This window comes from Anopheles gambiae, chromosome 2, assembly GCF_943734735.2.
Source record: "Anopheles gambiae chromosome 2, idAnoGambNW_F1_1, whole genome shotgun sequence".
Taxonomy (NCBI): domain Eukaryota; kingdom Metazoa; phylum Arthropoda; class Insecta; order Diptera; family Culicidae; genus Anopheles; species Anopheles gambiae.
The window spans coordinates 49,335,118-49,363,114 of NC_064601.1; the positions used below are offsets into that span (position 1 = coordinate 49,335,118).

The 27,997-nt window shown below is 46.4% G+C and overlaps 2 protein-coding genes and 1 long non-coding RNA gene across 3 annotated transcripts; 2 read left to right on the forward strand and 1 right to left on the reverse strand.

Moving 5' to 3' along the window:
• Positions 1 to 13,144: 13,144 nt before the first annotated feature.
• Positions 13,145 to 15,806, forward strand: LOC1273955 (uncharacterized). The gene is made up of 3 exons (XM_313009.6): positions 13,145 to 13,502; positions 14,322 to 14,580; positions 14,691 to 15,806. Exons 1-3 carry the CDS (start codon positions 13,365 to 13,367, stop codon positions 15,008 to 15,010), a joined length of 717 nt encoding a protein of 238 aa, XP_313009.1. The 5' UTR covers positions 13,145 to 13,364; the 3' UTR covers positions 15,011 to 15,806.
• A 672-nt stretch (positions 15,807 to 16,478) lies between these two features.
• Positions 16,479 to 23,526, reverse strand: LOC133391319 (uncharacterized). Its single transcript, XR_009764822.1, has 2 exons — positions 23,434 to 23,526; positions 16,479 to 23,378 (listed from the first exon to the last, which is right to left on the reverse strand). It is a non-coding gene; the product is annotated as an uncharacterized LOC133391319 (long non-coding RNA).
• Positions 23,372 to 27,996, forward strand: LOC1273956 (uncharacterized). Its single transcript, XM_061644661.1, has 3 exons — positions 23,372 to 23,676; positions 26,580 to 26,764; positions 27,063 to 27,996. Exons 1-3 carry the CDS (start codon positions 23,417 to 23,419, stop codon positions 27,752 to 27,754), a joined length of 1,137 nt encoding a protein of 378 aa, XP_061500645.1. The 5' UTR covers positions 23,372 to 23,416; the 3' UTR covers positions 27,755 to 27,996.
• Position 27,997: the final 1 nt, after the last annotated feature.

The following is a 27,997-nucleotide window of genomic DNA, read 5'->3' on the forward strand; positions in this document are numbered from 1 at the left end:
TAATCCTAAGAATATATACCTTAATTGATGGCAATAAATAAGCGCGCCGCTCTCCTATCGGACCACGCCTACCAAGCCCCTTGTATCCCCGGCCCCAGTCAGCCCCGACCCGGGGAGGAGGAATTTGGAGTCTGCGATTTAAACTGCCGGATACGGCTGCTGCTGATGCTGCTGCTGGACGCGTGCGTTCACCTGGTGACCGCGGTGTGGTCGACCAACGGTTCAACCTAATTCTCGCTTTCCGGCCAGCCTTTTGTTTCGGAGGAAAGGGAAGAAGCCAGTACCATAAATAATGCAAATCCCTAATCAACCGGCGCTGGGTGCCAGAGGGTGCTGCTGCCGCACAATTTCGTCTGTGCCAGCGCAAGTGGCACGGAAGTAGTCGTAGTAGCTGCTGCTGGGTGCTGCTACAGCATCTGCTCGAGAGGGCAGTACCGTTGCTCCTGGAACCGGTCTGTCTCCGCGCCCGTCCCATTGTTCCCGCACACACTCCGCGGTGGAAAAGCTTCCCAAACGTCACAGCGCACGGAAACGCACGCAGACGAAAAAAAAGGCTTCCCCCAAAGCTAACGGTATACGCCAGAGGATCTAATCGTTGCGTTTCCAAATCCTGCGCCACTGCCTACCTCTGCAACGGAACCACCGCTCCGATTGTGTCAACCCAGCATCCTCCCTTCCCTTCCCACGGTTGTTGCTGCCGACGACGATGAGGAGCGCACGCGCCCTGGCTAAACTTTCCAACCACCACCACACCCCTTAGGAAATGCCGAACTCATTACGGAAGGAAATCGGTAGTGAAATCGCTGCAAGCAGGATGTAGGATTCGGACCAGTTCGCACCCTGCAGGCTGTAATCACCATCAGCTTGATCTGGAGGCTCAACAACAAACTCGTAGGAGCTAGCCTTGTCTGCATCTCAAGCCACAGGTGCATCAGCACTGTGTAACTCTGCATAACTACTTAATTCTGCCTCTCCCTCCTGCTGCTACGCACACACACACACACACTGTGCGAAATGTCTTTCTGGGTCTTCAAACTCTACACTCAAAAAAACATCGTCTTACTTTCTCGATCTGAACATTCTTACCCACCTCACTGCCCATTTCGACCTCATGCTGATTGACACACTCGCCGACATTTTGGCAACAATGTGCAACGATATCGCATCGATCGATGGTTCAAGAACAGGTGTGGCCCATCAACATTCAACAACTTTCCTGGCGCGCGCTTGCTCTCTCTCTCCGAAATCAATTGTCTTACTCCGGTATGCTCAAGTTGCCCTGGAATCCGGCCGTGAGTCCTACATACTTGTTTTCTCTCACCTTGCAGTACCTTCGCTTCGCTTCATCGACTCACGCTTCGCGTCGCACTTTTTTTGTTGTTGCAAACATGCATCTTCCGTCCCCCAAGTGCATCTTCCGTCCCTCGAGCCGTGTTTTGTCTTGCAATGTCGCATCACGCTTCAGACGAGAGCGAAAGCTCTGCCTTCACCGAAATTCCCCAACGTACCGGTCGAGGGAGAGGGCCGGGGCGATGATTGTGACCTCACCTACATACCCACCCACGACGACGTGTCCCAGGAATCGAGATGGGAGCGGAATCCGGCACCGGCACTTTGTCACCGTATGCAAATTTTGGCACGAAACGCCGTTCACCTGTTGCGGAGTGCGAAAGATCCGCAGAAAAGAAAAGGGAACCGTGGGACACGGCGATGGGGTGAGTTTTTGGGTGGCTTCTTTTCGCCGCGAAGAGAAAAAGGAAAGCAACAGCCGCTCGTACACCAACGGACCTTTAAGTGTGGCGGAAGATGGACGACTTCCATCAACTTCCATCGACTTCGACTCGTGCTGGAGGCTGTGTTTTAAAAGCACGGTGATGCCACATTCGCGAGACTGGCTCCCAACCCAGAGGGGGAGGGAGCAGGGTAGCTGACATGTCAACGTCACCGAACCCGAACGGGGAAACATTAACCACTGTCCGCTACGCACTCGGTCAAGCCACCATTGCCCTGGCAATGGCAATGAACGCGTCGGTTTCGAAACTCGTCCAACGCAGCCGACCACGAATGTGCGAATCGCACCACTTACACCGTATCGCTTTCACTTTCAGCCCACCTTTCCTCCAGTTTGCACCCTTTTGCATCGCCGTCATGTCCATTTCTACGCTCATCTTGTGGAGAGAGAGGAGCACACACACACACACACCGTTTCGAAACGAAATTGGCAAAACGGAGCACATACCCACACCCCAGGGCTGAAAGCAGTTTCGACCAAAGCTAAGCTTCCGAGCCAGGCTGGCATTTAATTACGCTCCAGCGTACATACCGCCACATAGGCCTAACATTGTTGCTATGCCGTGGCCCGCCCATCAACATCACCATGGCAGTGTTCTACATTGACCACCGCACAAACGAGCGCTATCGGTGCCGGCGGGGGTGACTCACAGTTGCGTGTCAAATTCCTGCTTTTCTCTTCCCGTATGCATTTTGCTTCGAGGCAAGAGTAACATAACAACAGCAATAACAACGACACAAAAAACAGCAATCCACACCTTCTCTACCACCCGTACGATGAGCCAAACGGTGACAATCCCGGTGACTCCCACCGCTAAGGCCACCCCACTTACGCCCTCCACGCACGAGTTGAGCGAAGGTGCTGTCACCAAACTTTCGCTGAATTCAGCTCACCAGCAATCACAAACACACCCAAACACAAACACACATCTTCTCCAACCAGTCACCAAGTTCACTCATCAATCTACCAAATAAATACGAAACAAACAGGATTCCACCGGCATGCACGCACACGCACTGACGTTGGCGGGCTGAGAAAGTGGCACCATTTTGATTTTTTTTTAGTTGCTTCTCTTCTCCGAGCTCTTTTCTCCCATCCTCCAATGTTGTCGTTGATGAAGATGGTTCAATTGTTGGTCAATTTCTGTCTCAAATGCCTTGCTGCTTGCTGGTTTTGCACTAAAGTGGCTTGTAAAGTGCAGAACTCTTACTTTCTAAGAGTGCAAGGTCTGGAAGATGAACCTATTTTTTTGTTTCGAAATTAATTATTCTTTTTTTGTCATAACAAAGCTTTTGACCCCCTCACAATTTGCTCGTTTCGCCCTCCATTAAATGGCCTAGGCACAACATTCTCGCTAAGCCATGGTGAGCTCTACCAGCCTCAATTATAGTACACGGTTTTTCATGCCCAACGTTCCCATACAAAAAAAGGGTTGTCTGCCTGCGCATAGTCCCGCATACTACGGTACACCCAGCACATCCAGCCAGACATACCCCTCAGCCTAACGCTGCGAGTCCGTGAGCATAATGACGTCAATCAATTTCCTTACAAATAGAGCCATCATCAATAGCAATAGAACGAAGTGGAAAAAGAAGCAATCCTTTCTTTGCCGAGGCTCTTTGCCGAGCTTTCCGCGCTCACCAGCAGCGCAACCATACACGGAAACTTATCACGCACTAATCCCACCATTCGAGCTGTGCAACGCTTCAAATTCAAAATGAAGCCTCCCGCCATGCGCCCTCATCCGCCGATGAGATGCGTGAGGTAGTAATCATCCGGCGCAATGCAGGGCAGTCCGGGCACAGCCCACATCCGCAGGAGGGGGCAACCCCTAACCGGCCCGGGCTGGCGATGGCCCGACACTTTTCGTACCGCGCTCCGTCTCAATAGCAAAAACTGACCGGAGCTTGGAAAATTGATTCGCTCCAGTTCAATGGCGTCCGATTCGCAACTGCTCCATCCTTGGCCACGTTCCTTTGCGCACGTGTAAGTGTGCGTGTTTGTGTGTGCGTATGAGGTGGCAATTTTTGAGAAAGTGGTATACCAGCAACAGCAACACCGGGCGGTTCCAATCGGATGTACTTTTAATATTCCCGCGCGTTCGCGTTTTCACCGCCACTGGAAATGGGAGTCCATTTCCATTTCGACCGGTATCGGTTCGATCACCCAACACGATGGGAGGTGTTGCCTATTTCCCAAATGAGAAGAAAGAAGCCAGCACTGTGCACAATCACGTAAAAAAAACACTGTGCCGTATACGCACGACTTCGTACGACGACCCACACCGCCCCTCGGTGCAACGGCAATGACCAGCAGACCGGCCGGCCGCCGAGTGTCGACCTCGAAGGTGGGTGAGGTGATACTGCGAACGATTCCACGATATGCGTGTGTGTGTGTGTGTGTTCGCTTTGCTCCAGATCAGGCCTCCCTCCTCCATATTTCTTTCTTCCTCCTCCAGATACGCCACATCGGTACCACAATTATTTTCCAATTTTCCTCCATGCTCAAGCTCTGCCTTCCATTCCATCCTCCGGGACGGGACAATCACCTTCTGGTCGGGAAAATTGATTCACACTAAACGGTTAGCCAGCCCACGATCCCCCCAAGAGCTCCAACATGGTCACCTCAGTCTCCCTCGGGGAGGCGACCGGTAAACCGCCACCTCTGGGGAGCTTTCGCGAGCCTACACCGTGTCGCTGCGTTCATCTTCCAAGCTCTCATAATAACATAACCCAGTGCTGAGGACAATCTACTGATGTGCTGTGCAATGGTTCACTTTCACGTGTGTTTTACCGGCTACCCAATGATTCAGACAAATCGTTCGACTAATTTACCTTCCGTTTCGACCACGCTGCAAAACCATTTCCATTGCCGACGAGACACTACTAATAGCAGGAAGTTGGATCTTCCACAAAACCTTCCCAAACATTCTCAGAAGGAGCATCGATTGTCTATCGGCTTGAGACAAAAATTAAGACACAACCATGTGCCAAATGCCAGCGATCATCTTTCTACTCATCACACTAATTCTCGCTAAATAAATTAACATACTCTACTTGGCGCACACACTTACAGTCCGCGGAACCCTTCCCGGAGGTCTCGTGTAGGTTTCTCGTGTTCGGCCAGCGGGCGAACAACCGTTGCTTTGTCCATTCCGCGACGCGAATAGCACCATAATCTGTGGCAAATCGTCTCTCTGAAAACGATTTAAACAAATTAACAACCATTGAGCACCTTGCCATAATCACTGCCAGCTTAACGGTAGATGAAAGCATCTTTGTTACCAGCTTCTGTCCTACTTTGAGCCGATTATCTTTCTTCCGAGTCGCATTCTACAGATTTCGTCCTTTCATTTTCCGATTGGGGTGTCCTTTACCCAACACGTCGGCGTTAGTGTGTGAAAAGAGCTATCCGAAAGCTTCAATTCCATAAACCATTCGATTTTATTCATTTCAAAGTGTCTGTGCTTCGCCTTAGGGTGCCAATATGCGCGTTCCCATTCCCGGCCAGATTCTCGAGACCATTTGCGACACATTTCACACTGCCGTCGCTTGTTATTATCCATTCACAGCACGAGCGCAAGCTCCTGCCCACCATGACCCAGCACAATAAATCCTAAGCTAATCCCAGACGGGCCAGCTGGTGACATTGGGGTTTTGGGAGTAAATTAGATCGGATTACACTACGCTGCCGGAGAGCACTTTATAAGGGATGGTTTGAGCTTAGCTCGTAGTACTATATGTAATCGTGCGTTTTATATACAGAAGCTTCTATAAGTATCTTGCATGTAAAAGGGGTTGAGTTTAAAGTACAAGGGCGTTAAATCGAGTTAATAGACACCAATAGTCTTTTATGTTTTAAAACAATGCAGCCTTATAACGCAAAACATATCACATGTACATCTGCCTTATACCTTGACTTCGACTGTGACGTCGAATGTGAATAAAATCATTATATTGTACCTAAGTTAGGCCCATCCTTGAGTACAGTTCCAGGCCCTTACAGCGACAACGCAATAAGTAGACTTGAGGAAATCCAAACACAATTGTCTCGTTATGTTATGCTATTCGAAAGTTGAAATGGAACATCGGATATGCCACCGAACAACACACGCCTCTTACTTTTAAGACTGGAGACGCTTGAAAAAAGACGTGGTGTCTCACAAGTAAGCTACATTGCAGGATTAATGCTAGGGACAATTGATGCACCACCGCTTCTACATAAATTACGCTTCTGCGTTCCTCGTTTAGCATCGCGGCAGCCTAGAATACTGAACGAATCGAGACATAATACACAATATGCTGTAAATGCCCCCATGAGCATCATGACGAGGAAATTCAACGAACATGCAGAATTATTTGACTACCATCCAATCGCAAAAAAAGGTCTCGTTGAACCTTCGCGGCGGACGGGTAGTTTTTCAATACAAAATAAACAATATCCAAAATAGAAGGACAATTCAATTGAAATAAAGTAATACGACATTCTGAGCAGCTCTTTTTTATTCATGAGAAAACAGCAGCTCTTTTGAAGTGTTACAAATGTACAATCATACGTTATCTATGATATAAAAAAATCAAAAAGATTAGATGCCGAAGTGCATGTTCCAAAAGACAATGCAAGTATTGAGTAAATTTTCATCAAAATTAAGGTTCCCAGTTTTCTTCTCTTAGCATCAGATTCATTCTACATTCATGATGAGATAAAATCAAAATAATCAAACCAAAACGATCAATACTATAAAGGAAAATGGTTCAAGGTAATTGTTCAAGAAAATAAAGAGGAGCTTGAACATGTGATAAGAAACAAATCTATTTGATTGTATGATGTTGAGATGTTTGGGCCGGTCTGGTGGTACAGTCGTCAACTCGTACGACTTAACAACATGCCCGTCATAAGTTCAAGTCCCCAATAGACCATGCCCCCATACGTAGGATTGACTATCCTGCTACGGTAACAAAAAGTCACTGAAAGCCAAGCCCACTTCACTAGTGGGTACAGGCAGGCCTTGACCGGCAGCGGTTGTTGTGCCACAAAAAGAAGATGTTGAGATAGTTGTGGTTATACAACTGTATCCACAATGTATTGTTCACATGTATGTATTATTCACATTTTGGCTTTAAATATTATGCTCAGATTTTTCCAAAAAATTAGTTTTCAAGTTCATTATTACAAACCGTAAAAAACCGTTAAAGGTAAACAATTTGTTATAAAATTCTAATCTGAACCAGTTCACAATGTTTCGTTGTGGCTATGAATTCAATGACAATGAAACTGGAACTACTAAGCAATATGTCAAAGCCGTCTCTCCTTAATAAATAAACTGGTGTTGCGAAATTTTCAAAACGCGAACAACTTTTTCCGCTGAAATTCTTTTAGCATCAGACAACATATTCAAAATTATGTTAAATGCATATTCCATAACTTTTTAGCAAAAAAAACCAAATTTTCAACCCCGCTTATGTTGACTATAATGTTTAATACCAATCTTTTGCGCACCAAATTAACAAATTTTATCCTCTTTTTTACGAACGTTGCGCATTTCTACCACTGTTACCACAATTGCAACTCATTACATTAGAGCCGGAACTGTGCTTTCATGCAAATTGCTCAGAACTCTTTTGGGTAAAATTTAATCCGGCGACCTTCTCTCTTTTCCTCCCTCTCACACTCTTTCTATCTCACTTCTAACAATCTGCTGGATCAATGCCAAATATGCATTTCCACAACGAGGACCAGGGACGAGTGTCGCCGAAATGCGAAAAACTTTTATCTCCATCGTCTCCCTCCCCCCGCGAACGCCATTCGAAACTGACAAATGCTCTAAAACTTTCGCAATAAAATTAGCGGCAGACAAATCCGCTCTCTAATAAAAAGTAATAACGTACTGTCAAGAGTGCCCAATGGGGGATGCCTGCTACATCCTCATTTAAGCGTCGCCATCGATTTGAATACATATCATGCGCGTGGCATTGTGGCGCTGAACTCCCGTCACTGCGCTCCTTTAAACCCTTCCTAGCAGCTGCTTCCGCCTATCTACCTGGTCCCAAAGTCCCGCTAAATCTTCACCGGTACCGAAGCAAATGTCGGGCACGGATGGCACGGGAGATAGTGAATATGGATCGGATTTCCTGTGCCTCGTGCCCTGATGGCCGAAATATGTGTGTAAAGCAAGCCCTAGTGTATATTTTGCTGCTTGCTCTCTGTATGCGTGTGTGTATCCGCGTATGAGGGACGTATGTGCGAGGATCTTAAAGGTGGATCGATATTTTCGAAGAGGGGATGCGACCCATCACGGAATTCTCTGCTTCATTCTCGGGGTTGAATAACGTTTCTTTTTCGTATCGTTTTCTGCCGCCACCTTCGGGCTGGCATTTTCTCGCTCATCCGTCGAATGCCACAAAATTGAAAGGGTTACAGCAGGAGGGGCACAACGTACGGTAGATTCACAAAATGAGGATGGCCTATAATTCTTGCCTTCACTAATTTGACCTAGTAATAAGGCTTCCCGCGTAAACTACCCCATGAGAAGAGTGGAAGGAACAGGGGTAGCCGAGAAAGGAATATTTATTTGACACTGACTTCCCTTTTGTCCGGTTCTACAATCTTGTAGCATGAGCTCAACAGTGGGCAACGGTTCACGAGACGGTAGCAAACGGACGTATTTCCAAGCGGCTGAACCCAATAGAATGGTCTGAATCTCCCAACCAGTCCCCCCAGACACTGCTCTCACGCTCGCCCTCACGTTTGGATGTCGATCAATGCTTTGATTTTCGCGCTTTTCAATTTGGTGTACGGTGCCTAGGCTGAGATGGAGGGCCTAAGAGGTGATGTTTTTTTACTGTTCATTTCTCGCGAGCCTTCCTCTCTCCTCCCACCGTGTACGCAAACTAGAAGTTCACTGGGTCGCGGCTGACGGGCAGCCAAAAATTCGGGTTTTGCTTCCGTGAGCCATTCGGAAAGAATAGCCCTCGCGCGCAGGGGGAAAAAGAAAGGAAAACAGCCTCCAGCTACCCATGGTGTGCTTGCCAACAAAAAGAAAGAAAGAAAGAAAGACCCCGACCAAGCTGACCGTTGACGACGAAAAGGGCAAAGCCGGCCGCGTACGATGATCGTGCAATAAATGGACACGCGAAGGTCACAATTAGCGTTTTTCACCCAGCAGCATCCCAATAACTGCGCAACGCCCCAACCATAACTACAGGGGGAGACAGCGGAGACGAGCTGGGGCATCGTATCGAATCGGCGGATCAATAAAAAGGCTCCAATCACCGAAAAATCTTGCACGCCGCATTTCCTTCACCGGCGATGACCGATTATTTGGCTGCTTCGTGCTTGCTGCTTGGTGCTTCCTGCCGATTCCTTCCTTTTCCTTTCGCTCCGTTCGTTGCCCTCTTTTCCAGCCGACCTGCCCAAATGGGCCTCCCCCGAAAAGTGGCCTTTCGTCGTCAGTTTGGGCCTCGAGAGTTAGGGGAGGGAGACCCAAATGCTGAGCACTATCATTCCCGGCGAAAGAAAAGGTTTCGCTGATGCTTGGCAATGGCGATCAGTTGTCTTGGTGGGTCTTTTTCTTTGCTTCTTTCTTTTTTCCTCTCTTCTTCCACTATCATTTGATGGAGGAGAATGCGTCCGATTTAGTGTTTTGTGCGTGTTGTTGTTATTGTTGTTGATGCCGCTGCTGCTGCTGCTGTTGAGCTTTGAGGCTGGCCCACTGCCTATGTTCACCGTGACATGCGCCGACCGTGTGGCCGTGCAACAGGAATCGAATGTGAAATTGTACTTTCGAAATAACAACAGCACAAACAGGCGCCCAACAGCCCAACTCCGTGTCCCAAAACTGACCGGGGCGGCCAAAACTGACGCGGCATCTGCGGGAACCGACCTTCCACGGGGAACTCTTTCGAAAGGAATGGAGAAAGAGCAGGAGATATCGGATCCCATATATTTAGGACCGATCAGACCGAGCAACGAGCGCCGATTGATTAGAAAACGGGTCGCTCGCTTTCCAAACGAGAGGTCCCAGATGGACAAGATTTGATACCGGAATGGTAAAGATAAAACAACACGCACATATCAACAAACATTCACACACAAGCCCATACAAGACTCATACAAACTGTCTACCTTCTTTCGCGCTCGTTCAGACGCGCTCCTTCTGAATCACGGAAGACGATCGTTCCGATTGGCCCCAAATTTTACCAAAAAGAGCTACAGGTACTACTCGGGTCAATTTAACGATCACAGTTTACGATGATCGTTTTCCGTAAAAATTTCACTTCATCCCACTGGTTAAACCTACGCATTGTAGACTGCTCACACGTTTGTATGTCTTTTCCCTTTCGGATGATGAATGCAACTCGGTGCCATATGTTTCTCGTAAAGGGCACTTGTTGTGTTGTGCTAGTGCACAAGAACTTTCTTACCGTTTTGTCTGATTAGTGGAATTGCTGAATGCATCAAATTATAACACAAATATAACGAACAGCATTCTATCGACTGCTTTTTGCGTGCTCACGAGACATTTGATCATAATCCCAAAAACGGATAGAGAAACAATACACGTTCAGCCTTTTAGGAGTCGTGGGGAGTTTAAGAGCTTTGTAGTAATGAATCTTGTTATATTCATATTCATTTCTTCATCACTGGCGCCATGAACCGTACTCGGTCTAGGCCTGCCTGTACCACTGATTGGGTTGGCTATCAGCTACTAATAGAACCCATATCAAGATAGTCACTCCTGTGTACGGTACATTCGGTCCATGCCGAGCTTGAACCCATGACGTGCTTGTTGAAAGCCACGGAACCGGCCCAATTCATCTCCATCTAGAAATTAAACAACAGGATATTATTGTTTGGTATTGAGAAAAACTGTTGAAATTAATATGTTCTCCCAAATTTTAAGACCAATATACAACCAATAGGAAACAGTCTAAACCATAACTTTTTTAGTATATTGCTAACTGCATAACTAACAATAACGTATATTGCCCTGTTATTACTGGAACCTTAGATCTTGTTATGGTTTGCAACTATTTGCAACTGAATAAAAGTAACTGTCGGCACGACAAGAGTAAAACGACGACATTCGTGAGGATGACAAAATGTACTACTTTTGTACCAATATTTATTTGAATATCGACCACCATTATTATCAATAGCTGTTTTGTTATATTGACCCAAATGAAACGGAGAACGTAATTGTCGTTAAATATTATTATATATAACGTAAAATATTATTCAAAGAAATACTCATACACTATGGAAATGATCTTACTTTCTACCAATAAACATCCTTATCATGTCCAAACATCCAACACCATTATAGTTTGCATATTCTAGAGCACTTAAACGGTTTGACCACTTTAAGCACGGAAAACCCCTCACTTCCAAAATATCATCATAGGAACTGCTGCGCGACGGTTAGATCGTCGATCAATCCAATCTCCTTAAAACCACACTAATGCATGATCCATTAGGACTCATTGATAAAACCGTGCGTACCAAATATGCAAATGCCGCTGCCACCGAGCGAGTGACCTACAAAGTTTGTGTGAAGTGAAAGAAAAATCAACCAACGAAACACTAGACTTGACCCTCAGCCAAAACCCCAGACCATCGATCGGGCTTCTTACCCAGCAAGGAATCCCTATCGCTGGCACGGGAGAAAGTGCTCCTAATCTGCTCCTTGCGGTGGGAAAGATGCGAGTTGCCGGCACTACTTTAAAATTCTAATTTTGACACACAACTTTCATTGCCCAGCCTCAGTAGCAAACAGCCACCACCACCAAACGCAATGCTACGCAAACTAATCGTTTGATGAAGTATACGATTTGCATTTCGAGATTGATATCGACCATGGTACGGACACGCTGATGCGATGTCGACGTAAGCATTTGCGGTTTAATTCCACCTGTGCAACGCATCATACGTTTGGGTTGAAGGTTTAAGAACAAATAAGCGCAGTCTAGGTGATTGCACAAGATGTTAGGAATGTTGGGAGTACTAGGAGTACATTAGAAGTAATTTCCAAAACGACCTTTCATCTTGAGGAGTTTGGATAATTTCTTCAATGTTTCGAACGGCATCCATTCGGCGAGGGAAAGTGCAGAGCGGTTCGCACACACGGAGACGTCTCCTGGACGCCCGGAGGCCAGCGCACATAGTTGTGGTGAAAACCTTCGAATTTGCTTTCCGCAATCACACATTTGCTACCTTCATGCTCGTCATGCTGAGAAAGAAAAAATATTTGAAAATTATTTAAATTAATCCACACGAATCCAACCAGCGAAATCATTCCCCTTGCCTTTGAGTCTCCTACACCTTCTTCCTCCTTTCTTTCTCCCTTCTTGCCTCGTACTATCTGATCGTTGTACTGGTGCTTCCAAATATACGGGTACGATGTGAATTAAATTCAAACGAATGTATGCACCCGCACACACTTCTTTCGCTTCCGCGGATGCGTGCGATCGAAGAGAGGCACCAAAAAAACCACGCACACTCACACGCATTCCGCTAGGGAAGCGGATCGGAAGGGGTGTCAGGAAACTCTGGTGGGGACGGGGTAGAAAAATCAAACCCCCATCCATGTTACGGGAGAAGTTACGAACGAAAAGAAGAAGAAGAAAAAAACTAAACCCCACAACCGATCAACTCAAACCCGAAAACAAACGAACAACGTCAACGCACGGACAGGCGACGAACCTCTTTTGCTCTCTCTTTCCTTAACGTTTGGCTGAGTTCGCTCCGCCGCGAAGATGTGGGGTATGTCGAGCTCCATGAGGAGAAGATGGAAGAGAACGGGTGAAATTGAGGTAGGCTTGGTGGGCAAACAGGGAGGGAGAGACAGTGCAGGCAGGCTGGAACCCGATCGTGCTTTCTTCTTTCTCCAACCTTTAACCATGATCGTGATCGTGAACGGCGTCGGTACGGAAGGCCAATCGCCGCATCCGCCTCCATCGCCTCCATCCACCCGTTCAGGCGACTGCTTTCTTCTTCCATCCCCTTGCGTGTAGGTGTCGATGGGCAAAGTGAAAGAAAACTCAACGGTACAGCGATCGCGGCCTGCATAGGTGTGTTTGTGTGAATATGCGCTCGTCGGTTCCTCCCTCCCCGGGGGCCGAAAGCCCGAGGATGATCGTGATGATGGCGATGATGATGCCCGAACGGCATCCTCATCTCTCGCTCTTCCATCTCGCTTCGGTGCGGGCGCACTCGCTCGTACCGCCGTCGATGGCCACACCGGTTCGGCCGGCCCATCTCTCTCCCCCGCCGGACCCGAGTGGCCAGTGCCCGGTGTCCGGGCCCCGGTTATCGCTGGCGCTGGCGAAAGAGAATAAAACCCGCGGCAGCATTGTCTTCCAGTCACAGTTCACCGGTTGCTTTCCGACAATTAACAGCCTCGGCAGTGAAAACCTCAGTGTGCGAGTGTGTTTTGTGTGTGTAGAAGGAGAAGGATTTATTTGCTCAAAAAGGACTTGGCAGTGTGCGCAGTGTGTTTGTGAGAACCGCCGTGTGATCGCAAGACAGCTAACAGAAACAAAAAAACAAAACAAACAGAAGCAAAAGAAACGCAATGAAGCAGTTCTATGTGTTGTTCGCCGTCCTGGCCGTGGCCGTTGCCGCCCCATCCTCCGAAGCCGACGGAATACTAACCTCCGCCCTGAAGTTCGTGCGGGACTGTGGCGAAAAGTCGATTGTGCTGTGCGCCAAGGTAAGCCGCCCGAGCCGTTTAGTTCGTCCCGTTCTGTTTTATTTTACTGCTGCCGCAATTTTTGTGCCATCTTGGTTCTGTTCTGGTGTGCCGGTGACATCATTCACGAAACGGGCGACAGATCCTTAGCGCTGCATCTGTCTTCTGACAGGAGGCTGGCTGAAACGAAAGCAAATAAGTAAAAGATTAAAAAAATAGAACATAAACAACGGACCACAAGCAATAAAAGTAGTTGACAGTGTGATCAAATGTCGAATGTATCATCGCTCGTGCTAGTTGAGCCGATTGAACCTTATACGGAGAGCTGGAAATAGTCAGGGAAAATGTGAACCACAGAGTCAGAAAAGCAGCACACCGCGAGGAAAACGAACGTCATGCGACGCAATCATTAACCGGCCCACGGCGTGCGAACGATTACCGGTCGTTGTTGCTGATCTGTGTGTTACAATTACTATCGCTTGCCGTATAGCCCTAATGGTGGTTACATTACACCAGTAGGCATAGGAGAAGCGGAAAGAGGAGACCCATTCACTCTTCAGGAACAAAGACTCGGTCCATCCGGACGCCGGTGTCGATCTTCCGATATGTATCCACTTCTTATGGTCAAACCACTTTCGGACCTTGAGAAAATTGCCGTACAGCAGCAGATACAATTTTGCAAACGGGCGCATTAGTTTCAAACGGGGAGAGCAGTCGACTTGCGCTGATGTCGCTTTTTGATGGCAACCCCTCTGCACGATTGCACACTAACCTACATTTGTTCGCTTTCCTTCTCTTTTCTTCCATCTCCGTCTCGCGATGTGTTTGATGACACCGTAGGAGCGTGCACTACGCCTGGCTGACGCCGCCGAAGGCGACTTCGAGATCACCGACGGTATCAAGTTTGTCCAGACCGAGCAGGCAGTCGGCAAGGGCCGCTCCCTGAACGACATCTCCCTGCCCGCTGAGCCGGAGGCCCGCGAATCCGAGATCGATGGACTGCTCGTTGAGCGTGCCGCCCGTTTCCTTGGCACCCACACCCTCCAGTTCCAGGTACCGAAGGAATCGATCGAGGACATGCAGCGCTCGCTGGATGAAGGTAAGTCACCGCGGCAAGCTCCGGCTCTCCCCAACCGCACCGACTGTCGAAAATCGAAAGTTCTAACGCTGTTGCTTGTTCCCGCTCTCGCTCGCCTACCGTTTCTGCAGCTCGTGGCAAGAAGAAGAAGGTCAAGAAGCTGCTCCTCCCTCTGCTCCTCCTCCTCAAGTTGAAGGCCGCCGCTCTGCTGCCGCTCGCCCTCGGTGCCCTCGCCCTGATCGCCTTCAAGGCCCTGATCGTCGGAAAGATCGCCCTCATCCTGTCCGCCATCATCGCGCTCAAGAAGCTGTTCGACAAGAAGGGCGAACAGAGCTACGAGGTTGTTGCCCACCCGCACTACTCGCACTCGAGCTCGTACGACGATCACCACGGATACGCCCGCTCCATGGACGCCGCCCAGAACCTGGCCTACGGCGCTCACGCTCAGTAAGCTTGCCATATTGTAGCGAGAAGCCAACGCGTACCCCCCGTGTACACGCACACACACACAGACCAACACACCCCGCAACAGTTTACCGTCGTACAGAGCCCGGCAGAGGGGCGAAATGGTGGGGTTAAGGCTTTTTCCCGCGCTCTGAATGGGAATTGCCGCTGCGCCACCGACGCCCCGATACCAACCACTGGGAGACAGGGTTCCGGATTCGTCCACCCTCCCCACAGCAAAAAGCCCCCTCCCCTGTTCAGAACGTTGTCCCAGCCCAGTGCCGGTCCCCGAATCGTATTGGGGATGTGGTTTTGGGTTTTGGCATCGTCCGCAACGGACTCACACCACTAGTGGCAGGAGATAGTTTTACAAGAGTGAGAGAGAAAGATAAAAGATAAACAGAGAGAGAGAGTGACAAACAGCGAGGGACACAGGAATCGGGATGGACTTGCCGTGGCACGCCGCGGAACGGGAGTGCCCAGAGCGAGCCTAGATTAATTTAATTTATTTTGCAAAACAACCCCCCCTCACACACACGCTCGCTCGTAGCCGGCCCTCCCTTCTTTCCGGGGCGTGTCCCGTTGCAGTCCCGTGCGCAAACACAAACAATTTCTAACTCCCGCCCGCCCGCCTCTGCACACCGGCTAGCGCTCCCCTGGACGCACTAGCACGCGTGGACGAAGGACGTATTTAAATTAATTTATTAACCGCCAGGATCAGGTCAGGTGTGCGCCCTTTGGGTTCTTTGTTCTTTGTGAACGAGATATTTATTGTGAGCTCTAACATGATCCTTTCTTTTCAATTTTTTTGTTTGTTTGTTTGCTCCACTTTACACAACGTCCCCCCCACAAACACATCCCCACACTCAAACCCTCCGACCCGCCAATCTCTCTTCCAGTTGTTTTTTCCGTCGTACGCCCGTTAGCAGCCGTCGCCGCCGCCGCCCCGACTCCGGCCAGAGTGGCTCGTGGGATGGCGCCTGTTAGGGTGGGCAACCGGGTGTCCATTTGTTTGATTGGTGGTTTTTTGTGCGTGGTCTAAGTTAGCATTGAACTTGCCCCCCTCGCCAAAGAAGTTTTCACTGCCAGGTGACCTTAACCGGCCTTGCTCGCCGTCTTGCCGTTGGGTTGCTGATTCTTCGGGAGCTCAACCCTCCTCTACTTGAGCATCTTCACAGCTTCCAGCTGTAGCGGCCACAGTGGCCCTCTTACCCACCGCGGCTCTATTAGCACCTCTCACACATACCTCTAGCACGCTCTCTGTGCAGTCTATATGTGTCGTCTCGCTCTCGAGACAGTTCTACACGGCGACCGATGGGACAGCTTCGACCGATCATGAGATTCGGTTCGAGATCGCGTACACTGCAAAGTGGGTCACAGCTGGTTGTTTATTCTTTTTTTTTCGGCAAAGATGTGCCGGGCGGTTATATTTCCGCTGACGCTGCGATCTGTGCGCCCATTTTCGGCCAAATTGGTTTGGCATCTCAAACCGGTTCCGCTGAGCAATGGGCGAAAGGAGAAGGAAAAAAAAATGGTGACAGATAACGGTTTTGGCGAATCAGAACGGCCCGTTCTCACAAACAACCAGCGCGGTACGACCCGAATCCAGGTGGTTCGACGGCCAGCTTCCGTCCGAGCCGTGGCCAATGGGCTGACTTTAAACACTCACAAAAGTTTATATTAAACTAACTAGCTTTTCACTTTCTTCACGCACGCTTCGCATGCGTAAGCTCAGCTGACACTACTACACGGCGAGGAACTCCGCCCCGCCGTTCTATCTTCTGGAAACGCTATGATTCCACAATCTGTGCATCGTCTTCTCTAGATACTATCGTCTGTAGCTATTCCAACCACGAGACAAAATGGGCTAGGGCAGTTGAGCGGAACACGATCAGTACCGATTAAGCTCAGAGGACCTCCAAGTTTGCATTACCCAAGGTGCTTTTCCCAATCCTCCCCCCAAAGAGGAACGACAATGCTGCGCCATGGGAAAGGCAAGGCGACACTGCGGGGCTGCGGCAGGAAAGAACGTTTTGTAAGAATGATCTGTTCTGTTATTTATTGTTTAAATTATTGTATCTTTAATGCGCCCATTTCCGTTTGCGCTTCACGCACGTTTGGCGCGTGTTTGCGTTCGGTGGGAAAATCAATCCAAACAAAAATTTGACAGGAATGAAATAATAAAATGAATCGAAAAAATAAAAAGAAAGTTGTGTCGTGTGGGATTTCATTACGGCAGCAGTATTTGGGCAGCATTTCACGATCCTGAAGATCGCTACTTTTACAACGGTGCAACGAACTGCAGTGGGGGTTAAAGGGAAGAAGGAAAGAAAACAAGAATTACAGCGAAAGGGCCCGAGAGGAAAGAAACGTAACCTCACGATTCCGGGACTGTGTTCCCTTCGAAAAGTCATTGCGCCAGAAAAACCGGCTTTCGGGAAAGTGATCCTCAAACTGGCGGCGTGGTTGTCGTCATCGTCTTCGCTTCGAGTGCGGTCCTTCACCTTGTTTTTTTTTTTTTTGCTGCTTGGTTTCATTCGTTCAACTCGTTCTCCTTTCGCTCCTTCCCAAATGCCACACAGTCAGTGTAATGCTCTACGGGTATCTTCGCCAGGAAGGGAAAGTGCAATGTATGTCAAGAAGCATCGCGTCAGTAGCAGCAGGGAGGAGCGTGAGGAGAAAACGTTCGGGATTCTCGCCTACGGCTGTGTTCCAAAAAGCTCCAACACGGCTGGACGGCTTGAGATCGAAAGTGTTGCCTTTTGCCTCCCGCTTCCTGTGGCCCAACACGGCATCGTACGTTCAGCAGCCCAACGGGGGAAGAATGTACTTCTGTTTCGGGACGGTAGACAAATCTACCTTCTTGTTGTTTTTACACTCCGACAGTGCGTGGCCACGGATGGATCAACAACAGCAACATGAATTAGAACGGTCATTACTGGTGAAAGTTTTTTCGAACAGCATCATCATGCGTCGAATATACAATTCCTTCTCTTGCTCCTCCTTCTCACTCACTCTCGGATATGGTGCAACACGCGTTACGCTCTCCCTCCGCTGGCTCCCAAAGCCTGGCAACAGCAGACAAAAATACGTGGGGCCAATTCAACCTTTCGGTTGCTTTCGATAATATTTTTACTTTTAAGTGCTACGCCACTACGCCATCATTTTTTATGTAGCCTCTTTGCCTTTATCGTGGCAAGTTGCCGGGCCAACAGTGTTTCCTATTTCTCCGTTCCACTCCGCCCCCCCCCCCCCCCTTCCCTTAAGTTGGGGGACGAACCACATACCGGTGCCGAGATAGGTCGGAGAAACTTTTCCTGCCCATTTCCGAAGTACCTGTTTGATTTTTTATGATGCAGCAGCCCCCGTACACATCAACAAACAGGGTTGTTCGGACACTTCATCGACAGTATGAGTGTGTGTGTATGTGGGTAGGATGGTTTATTTTAACGCACTTTGGTTGTTGATGCTGATGTTTTCATTACCTTTTTTTATGAAAAAGTATTATTATCTTCCAAAATTCTTCCAACAACCGCAACAAGAATGGAAGTGAAATGAAAAATTGATTGCAAGATCCGACTACCGTGATCACTTGCTTTCGAGCTCGCACTGTACACGCTGGCTAGAAACATTGGTTGAAAAGATCTAATGGAATATTGCGATTTAAACATATGCAGAATGCTACTGCTGCTGTTGTTATTGCTACTGAAAGCATCAAAACACTCGCATGGAAAAATAACACCCTCCTATTCGCCCAACCCTACCCACCTACCTGTATTATCACGGCTTAGAGCGGATAATTTCTGTTTGTGTATGTACCGGTGGGGTGGTGGTGAGCTGCATTACCGTCGTGTAACAGCGTATCCGCCAAACCCAGCCAAGCCGTGGCGCTAAAAGGTTAACAGTTGTTGGTACAGCTTGATTATTACCTCGCTCCGTAAATTGCTCGATCAATCAACTTTGATGCTATTAGCTGTACTGTTGGCGTTTACCTACTTTTTTTCGTGCCGGTCCGAGGGTCTACCACTACCCAAAAGTAACACACGCTCCCGTATGCTACAACAAGTAGCACACAGTGAATCCCCATTTGGGCGGCTAGCAGGGTGTTGCAGTGCTTTTCCACAGTGAGTAAGTGAACCGTAAACCCTTTTTGTTCGGTGCAATTTTCCCCCAATTTGTTTATCTATAGCGGTTGGTGTTGACCTAGTGTTGCTCTCTGGTGAGGTGAATGCACTTCATGATTGGAGTACACTTGATTATGGAGATAAATGGGATACACACAAATACAAACAGCTCTTTTTCCACTCTCTGCACTGTCCTTATGATGCTTGCTTGTGTAAAATGTAATATCCTTTGAGCGCAATAACAATCTCTTTTCGCTTGGGAAAAACGATACGATGACCATATTTAATCGTGCCATGAAACAGTGGAAATAAAAGAAACTCCAAAGGATATTTTGTGCGTCAATTGCTTTTTTTTTCTTCACGTACTCTGGGACATTGGCCGTCATACGCACCACATTTTAAACTTTTTACCGATTTTACAAGCTGTCGGTAGCTATCATCATTCTTTTTTTTACACCGCAGTGGCTTTTGATGACATTTTTACCAACAATCTGACGTGTTATTAACGATGTTTACCAATTTAAATACAACGGAGGGTCTTTTTACACCAATCGCAAATATTCGCTGTTTTTCTATCCGTGCTGTTCAGAAATGACCGTACAATATGAATAATGAAGCATTTTATGCTATCGTTATTCAAAACAACCATTTTCACAAACATTTCAGATATTTTTATGAACTAATCGTATCGAAAATTCAACTATAATTTTTAGAAGAATGCAATTTAAAAAAAACCATGCCAATGTGTGTAAATAAATAATTTAAAATGTTATCCCAAATTCCCAAAGTCAAATTCCGAACGGTGCTCATACGACCACTCCACTGTAATCGATTTTTTATCATACTGTTATGCAGAGTATTGTTGATCGCTACGAAAATAAATTGAATTGCAAATTTTATTACGCCTAACCGTGTTGGACGAGGTAAAACACAGAGTTGGTAGTTGGTTGTGGTTTTATTTTATATTTTATAGACACCAAAATAACTTTCCAGGCTCATTCGAAACCACAATATCTAAAACTCTTCGTCTGTTAGGTTTTGTGGTTCATTAAGGGACCCTTTATGCTTAAAAGCTGTGTAAAGCGCTATTGTTCCCAGTGCAACAATACAGGATAAATAGGATTGAAGCAATTCAACGAAAATGTACTATGTATGTATACTATTTTATCGCATTCCATAGGCCCTATCCTTCTTATAGAACAAAGTGTTTACTTTTTGTTTAGAATCTTTGGAACATAAACGTAAAACTTACCAATATATAAACTTACCCATTGTCTAGCATGATTAAATCCTATAACGCTTTAGACTATAGTGTAGATTTTGATATGAACTTGGAAGAATTAACGATTACTTTACATATCACCTGTTTACCAACCTAAATTAGTTTCTAACAGAATAGGAATAAGGAATTTATTTTAAGTACGGTGATGTAGGCTCCTTGAAGCCAGATGACTAATTAATTAAATAAATATGAAAAATACGATTTTTTATTACGCCAGTTTTTATATGGTACAATATCACATTCGACTAAACTAGAGAGATTTTATGTTGATAAAAACTGATTCTAAAATTTAAAAAAAATATTTGTATAAAATCAATTGGATATGTTCGCTTTTATTGCATTTCTATTTTTTATGAGGGGGTAGACGATAGTACACTAAGTAAGGATTTTTTTAATTTATACATTTACAAATTGTTACGTGAATGATGCTGCTTACTTGGGCTTGTTATGGTCATTTTGCTTCTCTATCTATTGTCTAACGCTCCTCAGCAAAATGACGCCAGATTACGCATTTACTTTTACTTTTATTACTCATAGAACCATTGCATCCGAAACAAAAGTCGTGCCGCACAAGCTTAAAATAAAACCAAAACTCCTCACAGCGTGACAACCCTACCGTAATAATTACCCCCACTGCCAAAGCGGCAGTGTTCCCCGACAAAGAAATGAGAGCAGAAGAAGCAACAAAAAATGCAAAAACAAAAAACAACCAACCAACAAAACATCTTTCCATCAAAAGATCACTTTCGCACAAAACAAGGAAACAAGTGGCAACGCCAAACAAGCGGACAGGCAGATGGGATTCGCAACAAAACCTCTCAAAAACCCCTCCGGTGCGTCCGCAAAACGACCGACTAACGATCTCGTGTCCGTTCCCTTCCTGTCGGCGAAATTTGCCAGATCGTAGCCATTGTTGCGTGCGAATTCAGATATTCATTTCACCGAAAAATTACTCCCGCAGAAGAAACCGACCCGGTGCCGGTGGTGGTGGCGGTGCCGCGTCCTCACGAGCGCTTCCGGCCATGGAGCTACTTCATGGAGCGCATTCTTCCCCAAGTTTTCGTTCCTGCTTCCCGGCCCTTGAACCGATGGAGCCGGTCAACCAGTGGTACTTTCACTTTCGTCGCATGGATTTTTGCATGATCGCGACCGCCAAGGTGCAAGTGGCTGGATGTATTTTTTCCATTCGCAAACTATACCGCGTTTGCAATTTGGGATGGGAATTGCGTTATGTTTCCGTTTTTTTTATTTCATCCTCTCATTTCACGCACTTTCCTGCACATACAAAAAAAACACACAAACACAATTCCGCAGAGGCAATGTTTTTGCTACTCCACTTGTGGGATGTCTTTATCTTTCCATCGACCACCCGCAAACGGCCATACTAAGTGGTCACGGAACCGTATCGCCGCAATGATGAGCACTTTCGTGACCACCAACTTTTTGGCCGGTCCGAACCTGCTCTGCAAACTACTCACACTGTTTCGGTAAAGCTCCATTACGCGCGGGAATGGGATTTTGCATACAAAGATGCAAAAAAAAAACGAGCAAAAACACTTTTTTGGTCACGGCAGGTATATGAGCGGTCACTTTTTGCGTAATCACTTCCGCTGATTACATCCTTCGGTGCGAACATGACTATGCTTTCGGCTAGTTTCCACCCGGGGACGTTCTTTTTTTATCCGAGGCGCCACAAACGTACCACAAATTAAACCTCCCACTCAATCATGCGCCCAGCCGGCCCAAAGGTAGAAGTTTCCCAAGGGGGTCTGAGTGTTTTTTTCTTTTTTTGGTTTTTGCTTCAGAGTACCAAAATTTTCCTAACAAAATTACCTGTCAATTGTGTCCTTTTCTGTATGTTGTCCTCTCGTGCCGTTGGGTTGTAAGCTGCAGCTCACAATGAAGATAAAAACACAAATTTTAATAGCCAGGAAAACCTAACCCTTCCTTTTCACATTTTGCCACTCCTTCTCCCAGACCAGGGCAACAATCTCGCTTGCGCCAACGTGCGTTATGATGCGTTTTGGGTGTGCTTTAAGGGCACCTTCATAGGGTTGAAATGGAATTAGTTCAATGGGTTCATCATGTGGTTCACTTTTTTCCACTCTCCAATGACGTCATGGGCCCTTTTTCGGGAAATAAAATTGACATAGGCGCAACCTTTTTCACCCCATAACCGCCTCAGCACTTGATGGGAAACGTGCTTTACCTATTCTGCGAAAACAATCGGTCATCTTGGAACTACTCGCTTAGGTCTACTCGCGCCACACTTTTTTATCCGATGGCCACTTTTCCTTTCTTTCGCTTCCGAACCGCTCGCGGGGGAGTTGGGAAGCAGTTTTGTTTTCAATTTGGAGCTTCCTACGGTGTGTCACGAGTGCAACAACAACACGAAAAATGCGCACGTAATTTTCGTGGTTATGTAAATGTGCGCTCATAATCGGGTGGAGGAAAAGCTAGGTACATCGGGCAGAGGACACCGGACAGAGGAGATACGGATCGCTGATCAGCGCGACTGAAAAGCGTCTGGCCACCTTGGTTGATGGTGCATTGTTGTTGTGCTGACGGTGGTAAGATTCCCACAGCGACCACCAGCCTGCTACGGGGAATGGTGAGCTTCCACCTGCCTTTTTTCCATTAAAACATTGAAATTTCTTTCGCATTTGTTGCTCGCGGATTCGCGCGACTTCTTTCCGCTGTCAGCGGCCTCAGCATTCCCACACCGTTCTCTGGCGGGGAGGAAAGAATTACTGCCAATCTGCAACGTACCGCACCAACTAGCTGTCCGACTGTGTATATATACCTTTTCGGGATAACTTTTGCCCTCAGTGCACTTCCAAGAGACGACGAGCTACAAAGTTAAGTGAAACAACAGTGTCTTAAGCCTTCTGTAGCTGAATTCCAAGTAAAGTGACTTCAAGAGCGTGTGCATACCGTTGTAATTTCGTGCTGTGATGTGCTTGAATAATCTGCAGTGAATCTAGTGTTAAAAAGTGAATCATTCAAAATGCACCGGCTTCTTACTCTGATCCTGTGTGTGATTACTGTCCAGGCGCAGCTCGATACGTTCGACTACTGCATCCGTATGACTCCTTCCCCCGGATTGCTGCAATGTGCCGGCCAGCAAGCACTCTCGTCGCTGCAGTTTCTAGAGGAAGCGAACAACTTCACACTCACCAACGGATTGCTCATGATCAAGGATGAGTCGCTAGTTCCATCGTCACGCATCATCCCCAACATCGTTGACCACGATCCGCTCGATTTCAGGCAAGTTCAGGCACACTTCCCCTACCAAACAGACACCCAAACAAGTGTACACGCGAGGTAATCGGAAACCGTGCCAGTAGGACCCGAAACGAAACGGAAACGCCCGCCAGAATGGAATTTGTGTCAATCGGCCGAATTGGGAACGAGCTCAAGTGTTTGCGCACACGCCCGAGTGCCCGATTGATATTCCACTTTTTGGTCGGGGATGGTTTTTGTAGAAAGAGGGAGCGGAGGAGGGAAAGCGAAGGGTATGGTGCACTTCGCTATTCCCGGGTCGTGTGTGTTTTGAATAAATTACGGATCAAGTGCGAAACGAACGAAAACAGACGAGTGAGGACGTATGGTTTTTGGGATGGTTTGGTACGATGGAAGGTAGGCACTTTCTTTGCCGTTCTTCAAGCTCTGAAATGCAGACGGAAGTATGTGTGCACTGGTAGTGTTTCTAATGTATGCACATTCCACTATCATTTTGGCACCCACGCACCAATGGTTAGTGGGTGTTAATCGTATACGTTTACGGTCGTGCTATTTCCCTACGCAACCTAATCGACGTTCTGGAGGTGGTTGCAACAAATCTAAAAATGTTGATTCCTATGAACGCGTAGAGTATTCAACGCACTGGAAGATTATTTTCTATTATCGTTTGAATAATCTAATATATTCGAAAATAATCATACCATTCAAAATACAAATTCTACTTTTTTTAAATTAGGGCGAACGGTAAAATTCTACATTATACTTCTTACACATTATTATTTTATGACAATTAGTTTCCTCTGAAGTCTATCTGAACCTCTAATTAGTTTGGATATGTGTGAATCATTAGGCCATAGCACCAAAGTCAACAAACAACGCCAGGCTCTTGTGGGACAAACGGTCCATTAGAGATGTATGTAATTCTATGCCTGGCATGTGATTAAACTATATAATTTACAATTGTACGTTGAAAACGGTTTCAAAGGGCCTATCTATCTATCGAACAATCTCTTTCACTATCACGAAGTTCATTCATCTCAATTCATTTGGGATGCTTTATTTATTGTCAAGCGCAAGTAATAGCATCTAGCAAAAAGGGTATCTACATAGTCCCAACATTTACTGCATAGGCGGGTTTGTATATTCTTTTCTTATTTCAACTAATAAACGTGTGACCACAGCACCGCAAAAACGCTGAAAAACTTGTCAACAATAGCAAAATAGCTTGCAAACTACAAGAAATTCCTCGTGAACAACTTTTACAAAACTGAAAACCAACTAGCTAAATAGCACACAATACCCAATTTTGCAATGCAATTTTCCCCACTTCAAATATAGTTAAAAGGTGCAAAACAATCAACCTTCGTATAAATGTTTGGTCATTTCTCTCTGTCCCAGGTTACGGAAAAGTGGTTAAAGCTAAAACAATGTGATTGTTTGTTTCATTACGCTTCTTTTGTCACTTTTTATCGTAACCGTTCACCTAGTAATGGACAAAAAATGAACTAACAAATGAAGAGAAATAATTATGTTTGTACATGTTATTGAAATATATTTTTAAGACATAAATATGTTTGAAAAACCTAACACACATACATAGTTCACAGCAGTACGAGTCATCAACTCTACGAATACTGTTGTTTGCAGTTTTTTTAAATTAACCATTTTGGATATTTTCCTACTTAGAAAACAAAATTGTAATTAAACAGTTCAGAAAAGTACTCATTTTACTCAATTGAATGGGTTAAATCTAGGTAATATCCCAAGAACTGAATACTGTACAGTTGAGTATTTAACCAAAGGTTCATCTATGATTGTGTGCTGGAATATTCATATTTCTATGAAATCCTTAGACATTGGCTTTTGATAAAACGATTTGATGCCACTTATTTAATTTGTTTGATTTTGGCTTTGATGAGGTTGTTTTAGCTAACTTAGTTCTCACTAGAATTGTTTTCGAACAAATATGGATTGACATTTTGGCCAACAACAAATACAAAATCATTTTTGTGTTTTCAAAGAATGGTATGAATAATGTGTGGTAAGGGCATCAAATACTCTTTGATGTATGGTTGCTTAAATTCACATACATAATAAATAAAATCAGTATCAATTAAGTGTACCTATACCAGTGCCAAAATGTGTCAATGTCTGGTCCGCTATTAACATGAGCCTTTAATCTTTTCCACCAAACATTTTGAGGACAAATGCGAGAAATATGCTCAGCGCTCGCTTCATCATTCTTGTGCACGGTAATCGATTTTCCTTCTCCAAAACCATCGCTATTCGTCAATTCTAAACTGTTCTCATCAACATAATCCTAATCGATGGGATTGAATTACATCCCGGACGGTGGGTTTTTATTTCGTGAAAACACCACCGCTTAAGGTTTCCTCTCGGCACGGTAAGCGTTTCGTGTGCCTTCGATTCATCCCCCATTAAACTAATTAGCGCCGCCATCCTACGCGCCAAAGGTATCAAACTCCACCAAAGCGTGATAAAGCGCTTCGATGAAGAACGGAGCGGCGCGGAAATGAGAGAAAGAGAGCAGGCGAGAGAGCAAAGCCAAATCCATCACATCGATTCGATTCTGTTTTTCTCCATTTCCATCATCCCTGTGCGACATGCTTTCTGCCCACTCGCGCTGTCGCTTTGATCTTTTTCCCGCCTGCCGATATCAAACAACGTGTGTAACGGCACCAATCCGGCCCACCAACATATGTTAATGCGTCACTGATACGCGGGTAGCCCGGTGTCGTGGGGTCTGCGTTCCATCTCGGAAAGATTAAGAAACAATCGAACGTTGCCCACCCAGCTTGAGGGTGAAACATTTTCCTTGCATGCCCTGATTTTGGTTTATTTCTTTTTTTGCATTTTTCACACCATTTCCACGCTTACCTTCATCATAAAAATTCGACACCCTGCAGAGGAATTCTGGAGAATGCAGGTGCCGTGATGGCGCAGCGGCAACTACTCTGGGACATGGGCATCATCTATCCGGGACTGAAGCTCAAGCTGGGCCCAACCATTGGTGCAGCCGGGCTGCTGGAATTTGTGCTCGATCCGTCCGTGCAGAACGACGAACGGTCGCTGTTCGAAGAAAAATCGACAGGCAAGTACATTTCAAGTACATACCATATTTTATGATTGTTTGAACAAACTATTTATCCGAAGTGGAACATTTCATTCATTCGTCTTCTTCACAATTCATGCTATTCAACTCAAATAATTGTTACTTTTCATATGAAAAGCAACGTTTGTCTACATTTCCTTTTTTGTATCCTCCCGAAAGCTAACTTTCTTTTTCAAGGTCCATCTTTCACCAAAGCTTGCATGCAAGAAAGCTTCATCAAGGTTGTGCTTTATTGTACCAAAGCCCGCTAAGCGTGTTTTCTCCATTTTCTCCACAGCACGGATACTAACCAAAAGCTTCGTGGTGCCATTTCTGCTCGGGCTTAAATTCAACCTGGCAACACTGCTGCCGCTCGTATTTGGCGGGCTCATCCTACTCAGCAAGAAGGCGCTCATCCTTGGCAAAATAGCGCTTTTCCTTTCCGGTTTGTTCGGATACGGGTCATTTCTAACGCCTGCCCTGTACGGCGGCGGATACGGTGGTTATGGGGGAGGTTTTACCGGTGGTCACGGTGCCATCGGTGGATTCGGGTTCGGCGCCAAACCCTTCCGTTACAACAACCCTCTCGCCGACAGTCCCGACTTTGACAATCATCAACATCATCACCATCATCATCACGATGACTACCACCATGGTGCTGGAACGTCCCAGGATTCGCAGACCAGCGGCGGGTACTACAAAAAGAAGGACAAGTTCCTCAATCTGGATGAGCGCGTTGAGCCACAAACGGCGTCCTCGCTGGTGGACAAATTCTACGAGTACGAGAAGCAACAGATGCTTAAAGACCGAACGGCACGACTGTTTGAACGAAAGTTTTACGAGCGGGAGCAACCTCATGCAGGTGGTGGATCCGCTGGTCCTGACTATCCCTTCGTCACTCCAGACTTGGCAACGGAGCGCAACGAACGTTCACTACCGGACGGTGGTGATGGATCTAGCAGGCGGAACTTTGCCTGGAGCGATCACTAGTGCAGGAAAGCGCAAATTGACGCGTTCAAAGAAAGCGTACCAAACATCGTATGTCTCAGTATTAAGAGCATTTTTCTGCTAAATGCTTTTGAACCATTGGCAAGCTGGTGATGAGTTTACATATTAACTAATTTGCTCCGAGTTTGTAGCATCGGAGTAAGTCTCTACTGTATTTTCATTATATGAAATTTTTACTTTTATATTTTCTTTTAAAATAAAATTAATTTACACAACCAACTTAAA